At 39.1% G+C, this 14,337-nt stretch overlaps 3 protein-coding genes and 1 pseudogene across 6 annotated transcripts in view; 2 read left to right on the top strand and 2 right to left on the bottom strand.

Moving 5' to 3' along the window:
* Positions 1-5,062, top strand: part of PA200 (proteasome activating protein 200) — a 14,130-nt gene extending 9,068 nt beyond the window's left edge. For 2 of the 3 annotated variants that reach the window (XM_089783905.1, XM_089783906.1), the window contains 10 exons: positions 12-55; positions 172-1,073; positions 1,246-1,527; positions 1,633-1,728; positions 2,163-2,341; positions 2,472-2,553; positions 2,838-2,962; positions 3,504-3,596; positions 4,467-4,620; positions 4,707-5,062. In XM_089783905.1, coding sequence (XP_089640031.1) covers positions 12-55; positions 172-1,073; positions 1,246-1,527; positions 1,633-1,728; positions 2,163-2,341; positions 2,472-2,553; positions 2,838-2,962; positions 3,504-3,596; positions 4,467-4,620; positions 4,707-4,748 — 1,999 coding nt within the window. In that variant the 3' untranslated portion in view covers positions 4,749-5,062. Of the gene's footprint in view, positions 56-171; positions 1,074-1,245; positions 1,528-1,632; positions 1,729-2,162; positions 2,342-2,471; positions 2,554-2,837; positions 2,963-3,503; positions 3,597-4,466; positions 4,621-4,706 lie in introns of all 3 variants that reach the window. The other variant, XM_021433206.2, reaches the window with a different exon arrangement.
* MYB80 (myb domain protein 103) lies at positions 4,933-6,396 on the bottom strand. The gene is made up of 3 exons (XM_021433208.2): positions 6,007-6,396; positions 5,782-5,911; positions 4,933-5,668 (listed from the first exon to the last, which is right to left on the bottom strand). Exons 1-3 carry the CDS (start codon positions 6,137-6,139, stop codon positions 4,933-4,935), a joined length of 999 nt encoding a protein of 332 aa, XP_021288883.1. The 5' UTR covers positions 6,140-6,396.
* Positions 6,117-10,494, bottom strand: LOC110420050 (putative amino acid permease 7). Its single transcript, XM_021433207.2, has 8 exons — positions 10,024-10,494; positions 9,665-9,901; positions 8,804-8,897; positions 8,420-8,634; positions 8,185-8,318; positions 7,844-8,071; positions 6,543-7,723; positions 6,117-6,212 (listed from the first exon to the last, which is right to left on the bottom strand). Exons 1-7 carry the CDS (start codon positions 10,100-10,102, stop codon positions 7,316-7,318), a joined length of 1,395 nt encoding a protein of 464 aa, XP_021288882.1. The 5' UTR covers positions 10,103-10,494; the 3' UTR covers positions 6,117-6,212; positions 6,543-7,315.
* Positions 10,495-11,262: 768 nt separating this feature from the next.
* The window catches only part of LOC110418994 (cell division control protein 48 homolog C-like), a 5,153-nt pseudogene continuing 2,078 nt past the window's right edge, over positions 11,263-14,337 (top strand). The window contains exons 1-5 of the transcript XR_016351393.1: positions 11,263-12,550; positions 12,735-13,172; positions 13,419-13,591; positions 13,836-13,988; positions 14,309-14,337. The exon at positions 14,309-14,337 is cut by the window's right edge and continues 88 nt beyond it. The product of XR_016351393.1 is annotated as a cell division control protein 48 homolog C-like (transcript). The remainder of the gene's footprint in view (positions 12,551-12,734; positions 13,173-13,418; positions 13,592-13,835; positions 13,989-14,308) is intronic.

Raw genomic sequence — 14,337 nt, 5'->3', positions numbered from 1 at the left:
ATGTCATGTAGGCACGACCCAAACTTTTCACCAAAAATCCTTAGTGAAACTGCTGGTGAGTGTTTTTCTTGGCCAATGGATTGTGTCTTAACTTCTCCTGGTACTTTTCCCATTACTTTAGAAGGAATATTTCAAATCCAGTTTTTATTTGTTTATTTTTTGCCTGCCTAGGACACTTCCTAAAGAACTTGAAAAGTCAACTTCCTCAGACAAGAATACTTGCAATCTCGGCTCTAAATACGCTATTAAAAGATTCACCTTATAAGATGTCTGCTGATGATCGACCACTATTCTCTGGGAAATCACAAGAAAATGCCAAGTCATCCCTTGAAGGAGCATTAAGGGAGATATTTCAGGAAGAGGGATTTTTTAATGAGACCTTAAATAGTTTGTCCCATGTCCATATAATAACTGATACTGAGAGTGCATCTTCTAGAGGAAATCATGGAAATTCTTCCTTTCAGAGCTTGGCTGACAAATCGATCACCCGTTTTTATTTCGACTTTTCAGCTACATGGCCACGTACTCCTAGTTGGATCTCTTTATTAGGAAGCGATACTTTTTACTCAAACTTTGCCCGTATATTTAAGCGGTTAATACAAGAATGTGGAATGCCGGTTTTACTTGCACTGAAAAGTACTTTGGAGGAGTTTGTCAATGCCAAGGAGAGGTCTAAGCAGTGTGTTGCAGCTGAAGCGTTTGCTGGAGTGTTACATTCTGATGTCAATGGCCTTTTAGAGGAATGGGACAGCTGGATGATGGTCCAGTTGCAGAACATTATTCTTGCTCAATCCGTGGAATCCATTCCTGAGTGGGCAGCTTGTATACGTTATGCAGTTACAGGAAAAGGAAAGCATGGAACAAGAGTTCCCCTTCTGAGGCAACAGATTTTGAAGTGCTTGTTGACACCTTTACCTCCGGCTGTAACTACAACTGTAGTTGCGAAGCGGTATGCTTTTATTTCTGCTGCACTTATAGAGCTATCCCCGCAAAAAATGCCTGTGCCTGAGATACAGATGCACAATAAACTTCTGGATGAATTGCTGGGTAATATGTGCCATTCATCAGCCCAAGTAAGCTTGCCTCTTATCTATATATGTAAATTTCTATGCATTGGAATATCTAAATAGTCCTCACTTCTGTTTTCCATATATTGGATGGATAGCCTTACAAATTTTGATGTGAATATTGATATCATGATGTTTTTCTTATAATGAATCTCTCATATAATTCTGTATTGGACAGGTAAGGGAAGCTATTGGGGTTACCCTTTCTGTGTTGTGCTCTAACATTTGGCTCCGTGTGTCATCTTCGCAAGATCATTCGAATGAAAGGGGAAAGACTGATATCAATAACAAACTTAAGGAGGAAAATTGGGTTCAACTACTAACAGAAAGAGCATCCAAACTTGTTGTGAACATTCAGAATTCCAGCCTGTCTGATGTTTTAGATACCTCAACAGATATAAGTACCAAAAATGGTTATCAGAATGGTGATTCACAGGATGATGTCAAATGGATGGAAACTGTATTGAACTTTTAGTCTCTTTGTTATTCTTGATTACTCTGAATTTATTCTTCTTTAACTTTTTTTAATCTCCTTTGATGACTTATCACAATTTGTAACGTGCAGTTATTTCATTTTATCATATCAACTTTGAAGTCTGGAAGATCTTCATATTTGCTTGACGTGATTGTGGGGCTTCTATATCCTGTAATTTCCTTGCAGGTATGTGAAGCTAATATTTGGCTTCTATGTCTCTTAGATTCTACTTAGGTGCTATTATTTTTTATTGCCTTGTACTCACTCGAGCACTTTAGTCTCAGGTAGCTAATTGTGGTTTTGACTATTATGTTTGAGAAGAAGGAGAAAGGAAAAAAAATCATTACCAGATACTGAAAAAGTTATCATTATTTTAGAGATGGGAATATGGAAGTAATCACAGTTGACGAAACAGATTTTCGTAGCATTGACAATATGGTTTACTTTAGTTGCTCTTTTTCTGTTCTTGCTTCTTTTGAAATTGACATAGAGCTGTCTTATTGGAACTCTCTTTATCTCTCTATCTTTAAATTTTGGCTTTCTGGTCACTGATTTCCTTAAGATTTAATCATGTTTGGCCATCCTGACTTTTATAACTGAGATATTTTGGCCTTTGGAAGGAAACGTCGAACAAAGATTTGTCAACGCTAGCGAAGGCAGCATTTGAATTACTAAAATGGAGAATCATTTTGGAACCCCATCTCCAGAAGGCTGTTTCTGTTATTCTTTCTTCTGCAAAGGATCCTAACTGGCGAACTAGATCAGCAACTCTAACATATCTACGAACTTTTATGTTCAGGTGTGTTACTTTAAGGATTTATCTATTGGTAATTTCCTATTTTGGCAAGCTAGTTGGAGGAGTCACCTCCAGCATATAGCTTTGGAAAATTTTGGTATGGATTCTAATACAGTTGTGTGCTTTATTACAGGCATACCTTCATTCTCTCGAAAGGGGACAAACAAAAGATCTGGAAAACAGTGGAGAAGCTACTTCAAGACAACCAAGTGGAGGTAGATTTTTGGCTAAATCTTCAATCAACTAGTGGCATGTGTGGTCTATATTAATAATAGACTTTATTAGGTGGGATTTTTATGATAAAAGAGTAGGAACTGACTGAAGTTATCAGTATTGTTCTGGACTCTGAGATGAAGTACAAAATGACAAAATTGAAGTCAATGTGCTTTTAAATAATTGTTTTATAAGTGATTTTTTTTTGCCCCTGTTTGAGGATCAAGGTCCTTGGGCAGGAAGTAGGATATTATTACTTTCAACTAAAATAGCTAAATTTGCTCAGGTAAGAGAGCATGCTGCGGGGGTGCTAGCTGGCCTACTGAAGGGTGGCGATGAAGATTTGGCTGGAGATTTCCGTGACAGAGCATACATAGAGGCAAATTCCATTCAAAGAAGGAGAAAGACAAGGTTTTTCTATGTTTTAGTTCCCGTTAAACGTTATGTACTTGATTTAATGAAAAGTAATATCCTTTAGATGCTAATAAGTTTCAGTTTGTTTAATGGAAATCAAAAGCTGAAAAAGCACTAAGAAAAGACCACATTTTTCTTTTTGGTGGGGTTAGAGATAATTGCTAAGTTATATCCTTATGCTGTTATGCATGAGATAATTAATGCTAGTCTTCCTAATGTCGTGACGATAAATTTAGTTTCTGTGATCAATCTCAATTGGACATCTCTATGAAGGAAAAACTATCACAATATAGATTATCAGATACTTTCTCTACGTGCTTCCATCTGCAACAGATTTCTAATGAATTTTTTAACCATTCTTCATAAATGATGAAGGCATACAAATAAGCATCTTAATCATAATTCATAAATAAATAGCTTATTTATGTCTAAAGTACATGGTGTTCACATTCACTTGTGTACTAGGTCCTGGTATTCAAAATTATTGCTGTTGTTAATATCTATGCTGGTCTAAAGATCATTTAACTTATGCATGCAGGAATACAAATTCTGGACACTCTGTGGCATCTGTACATGGTGCAGTACTTGCTCTGGCAGCTTCGGTGTTATCAGTCCCATATGATATGCCCAGGTTGGTCTATGTTAAATGTAATGAACAGTTAAAATGTTAGTAATAAGCTAGGTTATGCAAGATTCATAATATTTATGTGATTGAGAAGGAAGTAAGCAATATCTCAGAAACATCTATGTACCAACTCTACCTCCTAAAGTTTCTTTTTTTTTTGAAGCATGAGGTCAGTTGCCTAACTAATTGGAATTTCACAAATTGTATCGCCAATGGAGCATGAGTATGATGCACAAAAAATGCATACTTGCCATCCTTGTATTATAACCTGACAAACACATTGATGGAAAGTGGGCGAAAAGTGTGGTTACTTTAGAAGAAATGGAAAATATTTACAGAAGAAAATGGTGGAGAAACAAGGTCTCAGAATTCAAAAACTTTTTTATGGCTGATCCTTTCCTGGGTATTTAAAACACTGCATAAACCTCCTTAAGTTAAATTAGTATGAGGCTGAATGGGTTAATATATTGAGATAGGTAGGTAGACACCTTGACATGCATTTCACCTACATAGTTGAGTCTGTGAAATGGATCCAAAGGTGACCCTAGGAAGCTTGGTCATTCGAGGAAATTTAGATTGTTCAGGCGTGTTAGTTTGGAAAGATAATTTTTGTTTAGGCTGGGCTAAAGTCCTCTCATTTATAATCTTATCTGCTTTAGTAGCCAAGCCCAAGATCATACTTCTATCTTCAAAGTTTTCCTACACATTTGAATTCTTTTACTTCTAGCCATCAAATTTTCAGGATTAAATGAGATGCTAAAAGCCATTGGAACTCCTTTTTCTTCTCCTTTTGAAAGGCGCTCTTTATTCTGCTTTGTCACCTCTTCAGTCAGTTTCTTTTTGCTATGTTATTTATGTACATTGTTATTTTTGCAGATGGTTACCTGATCACGTTACATTACTGGCTCGCTTCAGTGGGGAGCCATCACCTGTAAAATTGACTGTGACAAAAGCAGTTGCTGAGTTCCGGCGTACTCATGCAGATACATGGAACGTTCAGAAGGATTCGTTTAATGAAGAGCAACTTGAGGTCTCTGCAAAGAACTATGAATTATCATGGGCTGAATATTATGATGCTTAGTTTTTGTTTTACATTTTCTTGTTTGATGCTGGCAGGTCCTGGCAGATACATCTTCCTCATCATCATATTTTGCTTGATCTACATTGCGTTCCTTGAGAGAGAGAAGATTTGGCGGAAACACAATGATTGAGAATAACAGTTACAAATTTTATGATTTACTTATAAGTTTCATTGAAATTTATAAAATGAGTTTTATTTACATTGCCTCATATAACCTTTTCCCTAAGAAGTTCATTCTTCCCTAAGAAGTTCTTGCCTATACTATTCTTTGTTGTTAAAAGCTTCTCTATATATAGGATTGATAAGATCATCAGATGGTATATCCCATAAAACACAATCTGTATTGAATATGCTTGATGCATTCTTAATTTCTTTTCCACCTTCGGATTCATCTCCGTTTTCATCCTTTAATTTCTCATGTGACCTGCCTTGCTCCCCTGCTGTGCATGTGCTTCCAGTACACATACTCTGGCTCCATGGTGAGCCACCCCCTTCATTACCAAAAGATGGTGGACCATACTGAAATCCAGTAACAGACACAGGGAAAACGCTACAGGCCCCTGCAAAATTAGCCGATGTTGCCCCAGAAGACTCCCATGGCTTATTCAGGGGTAGCATGTCAGGTTCTTGCATAGCTCTCGATAAATTCAGTTTGATCGTCTCAACTGCATCATCTTTCTCCTCTTGTTTGCTGGTAACATAAGGAACTGTGTTGTTTCCTGGTGCGGCATTTGATTGTTGAAGCTGGAAATCAATGCGTTTCTTAGTGAGGAGGTGGAGCATTTCGTCTTTGAAACAGCCAAGCGCTGCTTCTGCTAGGTGAGCTACCTGTGGCGGAGCCAGTGTGGTGGCAATCTCAGCCATGAGGTGAGAGAAAGGCTTGTGGGTGACGGGATCAATTCCCATGCCTGAAAGCCTCTTCTTCAGCTTGGTGTTCCAATGATTTTTGACATCATTGTCAGTGCGGCCAGGTAACTGGGCTGCAATCAATGACCATCTGCAATGTGATGCCATTTACAGAGAGTTAATGGCTACACCCGAACGTATAATTATATAGATTAAAACAGATAGTGAACAAGCTTTATATCTGGTATGACCATTCTAGTTTACCGATTGCCAACAACAGAATGAAGTTTGACAATAGTTTGCTCCTCCGCCTCTGAGAATTGGCCATGCTTAAGGTCCGGCCGGAGGTAATTAGTCCATCGCAACCTACAGCTTTTCCCACATCTTTGAAGACCTGGCATTGCCGAAATGTAAAAGATTTTCTTAACAAAACAATGGATTTCACAATTGCCTCTTAAGAATTACGATCATCGGAACAAAGCAACAGACCAGCATTCTTGGGGATGAGTCGCCAATTGCGGGTGCCATGTTGGGCGATGTAAGAGGATAGCTTGTTGTCTTCCTCAGGTGTCCATTGTCCTCTTTTCACATTGTCCTTCTCACAGCATGGAATCCGACCCATCTTTTTTCTTCTTTCTTTATTCGTTTTCTTCACTCATACTCCATAAGAAAATGCTAAGAACAAAGCTAAAGACCTGGCAACAGGAGGGGAAAAACAAAGAAGAAAAGAGTAGAATAAGCAATGGAAGTGAAAAGGCTTGGGCTATCTAATCTTTGATTAACTCGAAATTAAGGAAAAAAAGGGGAGGTGAGATTAGTTTTGGGGTACTTTTCTAATTTGATGGTTTTAATGAGAAAAGAAATGGTGTGTGGTTTATTGTTTATATATACAAGCAAACGTTGTTGCATATTGCATGGCAAATTCTCTACTTAGGAAATAAAAGAGGAAAACGCCATCAAAGCTGCATGACTTCATTAAAGAATTCAACGCTATTGGGCGTGTGAGGGATTGGCCGGTAGCTCACCCACAAGACACCCGGTCAACTCTCTCTCTCTCTCTCTCCCCCATATTGACTGCCTTTGGGGTTATGCATGTGTTCGTTGGCTTTCCGCTTTGCTCACACAAAACCACCTTAGAGTTGCAGATTAAGGTTGTTTTCTTGCACGTGTGACTCATCAGCACTTTTCTTGCACACAATCATCATCTTTATCTTAAATTACCCCCACGAGTTGGATGGTCATGAGTGAGTTTGTAAGGATCCATGTTCCTGTTGGGATTTTCTTGTTGCTGCTGCCTAACTACCGATACAACTGTCAGAACTTTTAAAGTACTTGGTATAGCTGTTAATTTACGTACAACACATGTCTTTGTATCCCCATCGAAACATAGGATGAACTTTGAAACTATATGTCCTATACTCGTGCTGTTTTCAAAGTTGAAACACAAGGAACTAACCCTTTCGGAGTTGCTAAGATCCAAAGGAGAGATTGATGAAGAGAGAACCAGCGGATCCACACAGTCTCCGTCATGTTGACAAGGAAATTTCATCATTTCCAGAGACTACGGGTTCACATAGCAAATGCCTGTCGTCTTACAGTGGTGGCATGCACTATTGAATTCTGAAAGATGACAATATCAGAAGTTTATTTCACTCCAACACTATAACTCCAATACCAGGTTTTCCAAGCTCCTGAAAAGTACAAGGCCTGTCGCATAAATTTCGGATACAAGTAAAATCAACAGCATTTCCATGCATATGTGTCTTGTCTTTCTCATGACCGGAGACGATCAAGTTCCTTAACTTATTTTGGCATTGGCACTTATAAGCCCTTCAATCGACCCGACCATGGCAAACAATGTGAGGGGCAAGCAAAAAATGCTAAAACTTTGAAGCACCACCCACTTTCTTGACCAGGCTTCGATATTTCTCTGCTTAACGTACATCTGCACTGGAAAATATATTGATAGAGGCCAAAAATAGAAGCCTCCTATCACTCCCAAAACTTGGTTGAAATATGGAAATAACATGCCAATTGTTGTTGTAGAAGCAACAAAAACAGTCCGGAAACATAGTCTGAGAAAATTTAACCGAAAAGCCGGTAAAAGTGGGAGTTTCAAGTTGAAATCCTTGTGTATGAATCCACTGTCAGGAAATTTCCCAGAGATCCATTTTTCAACATTTGCAAATAGTGGCTGACTGTAAAGCTGTCAACAGAAAGCATAGAGACAAAAGTTAACTCTCTTTCTGCTCAAAGAAGCATTTTCCTGACAAATAAGGCTGAAATCATATGGTAACACTTCCTGGTACAGATATCGTTTTTGTACCTGATATCCTCCAATTAGATGAAGCACAATGCATGCATTAGCAAAGTCGATGAGCCAATATGGCTCGTAGAATCCGAAACCTGTCAAGATGTTCCCTGGTGTATCATCTCCGAAGGCTGCATATCCAAGTCCTCCACAGCAGAGGTAGAAAAAAGTCGTAGCAGATATTGCTATTATTGAGGCTTTCTCCATGGTCTGACTTTCATGAGGAGGTGACTTTAAAGTGTCCTTCAAGTTTTGAAATTGTAATCATCGTTTAGTTCAGCAATCATAAAGTCTTAAACTATCATCAAACGCCAGACAACAATATGAACTCATTTTCTTATCAAACAGTGTCACACCTGAATCTCAATAAGAATTAGGGAGTATGGATAGGAAAATGCTATGTCTCCAAGTGCTTGAGATACCAGCCAGATTTTCTCAGCAGTAGTCGATGTTGAGATTCCTCGAATGGTACCCTTAACATAACCATTTCCTGCAATTTTATCAACATCAATAAAATCTTTGTCAAGTTACTTCCAATATATTCTGCAATGAGCAATTTAAATATCCAACAATACTGGTTCACTGTTATACCAATAACTTTAGCAATGCCAAGTCCAAGTCCAATGAAAGCATAAGCGAAGGACATGATTGCAGCAACTACCGACAGCCAGTGAATGTTGTGAAAATTAGGTATCTGAGACAGTATTAATTGAACAACTCCGAAAGCTAGCATATAGTAAGTATCTTCATAATAACATGCAGCCTTATGCCCTTGTGTGTGGTAACAGTTTGATTTTTGAATTGCTCTGCATTCACAGGTAGAACGTTAGGGTCTTATAAAGTGGCAATGACAACCCAAGCCATACCTCTTAAAGAGGAAAACTAGTAGTAGCAGCAGCAGCAGCAGCACCTTTTGGCTGAACTACCCCTAGTAAACTATGATGCAGTGGGAGTAAGAGGCACTTAACAACACACCTCATGCTAATAGCAGATGTAATTGTATATGCTATTCCCATACCATACAAGCCTACTTGCACGAAAATGCTGCACACCCTTGCATTCTTTTTCCCTGAAAATCCATATTAAGCAAGCAAATATCTATTACTAGATGTTAAGGGAAAAGCAGAAAGGGGTGACAAGAGATCAATATAGGTGAAGATATGATTTCGATAGTTTGATAAGACTGGCCCTCTGGTGCATGATTTATCTGAAAATTACTTTATACTGGCTCGTGAAGATGAAACTGCTTTATCAAATCCAGAATTTTGTTAAACTGTAAGTTTTCATATCTATGCTAATGTTGGCTTTTATAGCCTGATCAATTTTCAAGTTCAAACTGTTATGACTTTCATGGAGATTACTTATCCATACATAGAGCTAGGCAATCAGAAATAGGAAAACGTAGAAATTGGCAAACACCAGAAGGTGACAAGTGGAAACTCAGGTCAAGGCTTGCGTGAGATAATGAAATTCCGTGATCTAGTTGTGGACACCTACGCAGTATGATTACACAGGGTCAATAAATTATACTGACCAAATGGCCCACGCATCATCATCAGGATCAAGTTTTCATGACCATCCATGATTTTATCTCTTTAAGCAATGTGTAGTCGCTTTATGCAGGTTTATGGCTGCACTTCTTTGAAACTCTTCTATCTAAATTTCCTTCTGATATAAGACATTGTCTAGTTTCATAGATTGAATAGAAATTCTTGCAGAAACCACGGTGGAGCAGCATTACAAATGCAACCAATTGTTTTTCACTGTTAGAGATGAGCAATTCAATCTACCTTTTTGCAGAAACCATGGGAGTGGAGAAAGTACTGTTTTTCTCACCTAAATTCATGTCCACAGCCTCTATGTAGGAGCGATTTCGGACGGGTCCAAGCTCAGGATCAGGAGTTCTGTAGCAGTTCCAGAGAAGAAAAGAGGAAATGAAAACGATAGATGCAAAGAGCAGCGTAGCCAAGGGTCCTGCAATCCACCCCAGTTGAGCCATGCTCCATGCCAGAGACAGCACCCCTGCCCCTATGACCCCAGTTATTATATGTGCCACCGCGGTCCATACAGTCCCTTCACCATCAAACCATATGGTTTCCATGTCAAGAATATAGTCATAGACGAATCATGGCATGGCACGACAGATAAATAACTCGGAAATGCTACATGGCTAAAAGAGTTGACGATAGACATACCAGTTCTGTTAATGACAGCATCCTGTGGCTGTTGCTTATGCAACAATGGTGTCTGATGATCAACATGTTCTTCTCCCATGGCGTCTAATAAGGCAAGTCTCTCCGAGTCCGGTGTCGTGTGTGACAGAATTTATAGGTGCTAGAAGCAAGTTCGAATTGAATGTAAACCTCGCTTACGTGTTGCTTCCAACCTGTGTCACAGAATTTTTAAAATTTTTTATTTACTATATATATTTTTAATGATCTCTTTAAAATAATTTTTTATGTAATAATTAATATAAATAAAAATAATAAAATGATCCCTAAACCCTACTCAATATGATCTTAATTCTTAAATTTCTCCTTATCTTGTTTTTTTATTTTTTTTTATTTTTACTTTACACTTTCTCCTCAACTCACTACTAAAACATGATTCATTTCTTGAAAACATTTACGAACATGAGTTTGTGAGCTTCGATAAATAAAATCGGAACCACTCATTGTGAAATTAAGGAGGATAAAGCTTTTTTATTTATATTATTTAATTATTTATATATTTAATCATTATGTTAAATCTTATATATGATATTTAATTATATTTTTATATTTAATATTTTAAATTTAAATAAAAATATAATAAAAATTTTAAATATTTAACTGTATTTTTTTTTTTCAAATTTGATTAAAATATGAATTCAATAATTAACAAATTCTTTAAAACTGTAAATCTTTTAGATATTCTTCTACATTCCAACTCAATGCTTTAACCTATTAAAGTAATATGAATTAAAATATTTAAACTCAATTTTAGATAATAGTCGATTAATTATATAAAATTTTTTTATCAACACGTTTATCTCGAGATAATCATCTTTGTCAAACTTTTGTAAATATATTTTTAATATTTATTTTTTTTTATTTTTGTACCTGATATTTGTAAAAATTATTAAAGCGAACAGGTGTACATCAATCATTACTGATTAGTTTGGCTTGGATCATCCCAAATGTTTCTTTGTCATTTGCCAAAATTATTAAAATGAACACGTAAATTGACTTGGAGCATTCCAAACATTTCTTTTGGTTTCTTACCTAAACATAATTAATTATTTTTTTATTTCTCAGCAGGATCATGAAACTTTGGTTTCTTATTTAAATATAATTAATTAGTTTTTTCTCCAAAAATTATGTATGAAAGCTCTAGAAAAATCCAGCCATGGAAAAGGTGACAAGTGTCCTGCTAGATGGGAGATTTTAAGGCTGCTTTGGGCTCTATTGCCCTAACCTCTTTTCCGTTGGGCCTTGAATCTCAACTTGTTTTTTGGGCAGAGTTGGGCTTGGGCTTGTATACATGTCACTGGGCTATTACCGCTAATTGTTCTGTTTTTTTTTTTCCCGGGAAACCCTTGCCCGCCGCCAAACGCTGGGCTCTATTGCATTTCTAACTCCCTCATTGCCTCCTCTCCTACCGCCTTCTTCTTCGAGGAGGAATTATCGGCGGCGCTTTTCGTTCTTTTTTTTGAAGAGAAAGATAAAGGATGGGAAGAAGATTAGGAGGCGGAAGGTGCCCCTCCTCTCTTGTGCTTAACCAAAAGATTCTCCTCCGTCGAATCCAGTCGTGCCAGCAGAACGCTCGCTCCACCGTCGATGAAATTGTGGAGCACCTTCAAACTAACTACCCTGATTACAGACGCATCAAGCGACAGCCTTTAACCAGGAATGTCCGACAGGCCTTGCAAGCTCTTCACCCTTGTTCCAAAAACACCCAAAAGCCCTCTCTTTCCGTTTCTGATTTCAAGTTTGATGATGATGGACGTGATGAACATGCCGTTGCACCTTCTTCTTCTTCTTCTTCTCCTCCTCCTTCACGTTCTCGGAAGAAACCCAGGAGAACCGATGAGACTGAAGAAAGGTTACAGCGTTTGGAGGATTTGCATCTTCAAAGGAGACAGAGTCAGCACCAGTGCAACTCCGAGTCAGACTTGGAGTCATCCTCTTCTTCTTCATCATCATCTTCATCCGAAGAAGAAGAAGATGGGGCAGTTTCAACTTCGGAAGATGCCATTTATGGCCAAAAAGAGGAGCCCAAGTTTGATTTAATGAAATCAATGCTACGACAAGGTTACACTCAATCCAACGGCTCAAAATGGAAGCTTGAAGAAAAGAATATCGAAATGGAGGTTGCAACTAATAAGCTTAAGAATAAGATTGATATGACCAATGCGAACAAAGTGAGTGCTGAATTGAAAGAGGAAACAAAGGTTTCAGCTTCTGTAGGCGCTGCTGATGGTGTGGAGGTGAAAGGGAAAGAGGGGCCAAGGTTCAGGGATTTGGGGGGATGGGAGGAGTGTTGAGGAGTTGAACATGGAAGTCATTGTGCCTCTTTACCATCCACATTTGCCACGGTGGTTGGGAGTCAGGCCAATGGCTGGCATTTTGCTTCATGGGCCGCCTGGCTGCGGCAAGACCAAATTGGCCCATGCCATTGCCAATGAGACTGGTGTTCCTTTCTATAAAATTTCAGCTACCGAGGTGGTTTCTGGTGTCTCAGGTATTCATCTTCTGTTTTCTTTCTATACCTTTCCTTGTTGAATATGATAATTACGCTGAGCACGATTCCTGGAGTTGTTGCATAGAGTTTGAATAAATGATATTACTTCGTTAGTTATTACGGGAAGCTTTTGCCCAGGCAATGTTTTTGTTAATAGTATATAGCTTCATTTTTAATTTCTCAGGTGCATCAGAAGAAAATATCAGGGAACTCTTCTCAAAAGCTTACAGACTGCCCCATCAATTGTATTTATTGAGAGATTGATGCTATTGCATCTAAAAGAGAAATCTGCAGAGGGAGATGGAGCGCCGAATTGTCACTCAGTTACTGACTTGTATGGATGAGTCTTATCGACTTGTGCAACCAAGTGATAAAGAGTCAAGTTTGGAGAGCTCTGATTCCAAACCTGGTTATGTCCTTGTAATTGGAGCTACCAATAGACCTGATGCTGTTGACCCTGCACTACGGCGGCCTGGACGATTTGATCGTGAGATTGTTCTTGGTGTTCCGGATGAAAATGCTAGGCGCGAGATCCTTTCTGTGCTTACACGCGGTCTTAGACTTGAAGGCTCTTTTGATCTTTTGAAAATAGCTAGGGCTACACCAGGGTTTGTTGGCCGCGGCCGGGGAGCGGTGGGGCGCCGGCCGGCCGGGGGTGGCCCGCGGCGGCGCCCCGGGGGGGTGCGCGAGGCGGCCGCCGCGCCGCCGCGCGGGGCGGGCGCCGCGGCGGGCGCCGGCGCCGCGCGGCCGGCACGGCCGTCCGGCCGTTGCCGCCTTACGGCGGGATCCGGCGGGCGTCGGCGCCCGGGGCCCGTCCGCGCGCCGGGGCCCCCTCGCCGCGCGCGCCGGCGCGGCGGGGTCCAGCCAGATTTGGTGCCTTGGGCAACAAGGCTGTCATCTTGCCCATTGAAGAGGATCAAGACCAAAAGAAAGCATGAGTTTTCTAAGAATCTATAGACGAGGACAGCTGATGAAGTGGTGGAAGACAGCCTGGTTCCTGAGGAGATGAGAAAAGCTTCACATTCACTATGCTGATTTGAGGTGAAGAAAGCTAAACCTCATTATAGAAGTTCTAGCATGAACTATAGAGTTACACTTGATGTTTTTATAATAGTTTGAAACTAAGGTGGTGTATTTCTGTGTCTGTTATGCAGAAGTAATTCTTTTACTTTGGAAGGTTTTATATGAAACTTACGCCCCTTGTTAATGAATTTGCTTAATTAGATCATGCCTTTATTTTTTTTTCTCTTTTTTATAAAGAAATGTAAAAATGTTTTATCTGCAGGAAGCAGCTAAAATGATTCAACCCTCATCAAGAAGAGAGGGATTCTCTACAATTCCTAATGTTAAGTGGGAGGATGTTGGTGGTCTTGATTTCCTAAGGCAGGAATTCGACCGTTACATAGTTAGGCGCATAAAATTTCCAGAGGATTATGCGGTAATTATAGATAGTTACTACCTCTTTATTCTCTCTCTCTCTCTCTCGTATATACATATCCTGTTCAAAAAAGAGGTAATAATAGACATTGAATGTAGAAATGATTTGAAAGGAGTAGGATTAGCCTTCTTAACATGGTAAATGAAAGGAAGCCAACCATGGAAAAATTGGATAGAATGTCTGTAACATGTCTTACATGGTCTCCATTTTGGTTGACTTGCAATCTCAGCGCAACTATAATCTAGGCCCATATCTGCTTTGCAGTCAGATTGCTATAGTAAAATTTGCTTTTCAAATCATTGAATTATTCGCAATGTCAGGAATTTGGAGTGGACTTGGAGACAGGATT

The sequence above is a fragment of the Theobroma umbraticum genome, unplaced genomic scaffold (genome assembly GCF_002168275.2).
Source record: "Theobroma umbraticum cultivar Fairchild unplaced genomic scaffold, ASM216827v3 scaffold_67.0, whole genome shotgun sequence".
Classification (NCBI taxonomy): domain Eukaryota; kingdom Viridiplantae; phylum Streptophyta; class Magnoliopsida; order Malvales; family Malvaceae; genus Theobroma; species Theobroma umbraticum.
The sequence above is the reverse complement of the archived record's forward strand: the minus strand, read 5'-3'. Positions and strand labels throughout refer to the sequence as shown.

Excerpts from the sequence above, each read along its gene's own strand:
- LOC110420050 (XM_021433207.2), bottom strand. The coding sequence starts at position 10,102 with ATGGGAGAAGAACATGTTGATCATCAGACACCATTGTTGCATAAGCAA. Across the intron at positions 8,319-8,419 it reads TGGCATTGCTAAAGTTATTG|GAAATGGTTATGTTAAGGGT; the intron begins GTATAACAGTGA and ends ATAAAATTGCAG. Across the intron at positions 8,072-8,184 it reads TAATTCTTATTGAGATTCAG|GACACTTTAAAGTCACCTCC; the intron begins GTGTGACACTGT and ends CAAAACTTGAAG.
- MYB80 (XM_021433208.2), bottom strand. The coding sequence starts at position 6,139 with ATGGGTCGGATTCCATGCTGTGAGAAGGACAATGTGAAAAGAGGACAA. Across the intron at positions 5,912-6,006 it reads ACTCATCCCCAAGAATGCTG|GTCTTCAAAGATGTGGGAAA; the intron begins GTCTGTTGCTTT and ends CGGCAATGCCAG. Across the intron at positions 5,669-5,781 it reads CATTCTGTTGTTGGCAATCG|ATGGTCATTGATTGCAGCCC; the intron begins GTAAACTAGAAT and ends ATCACATTGCAG.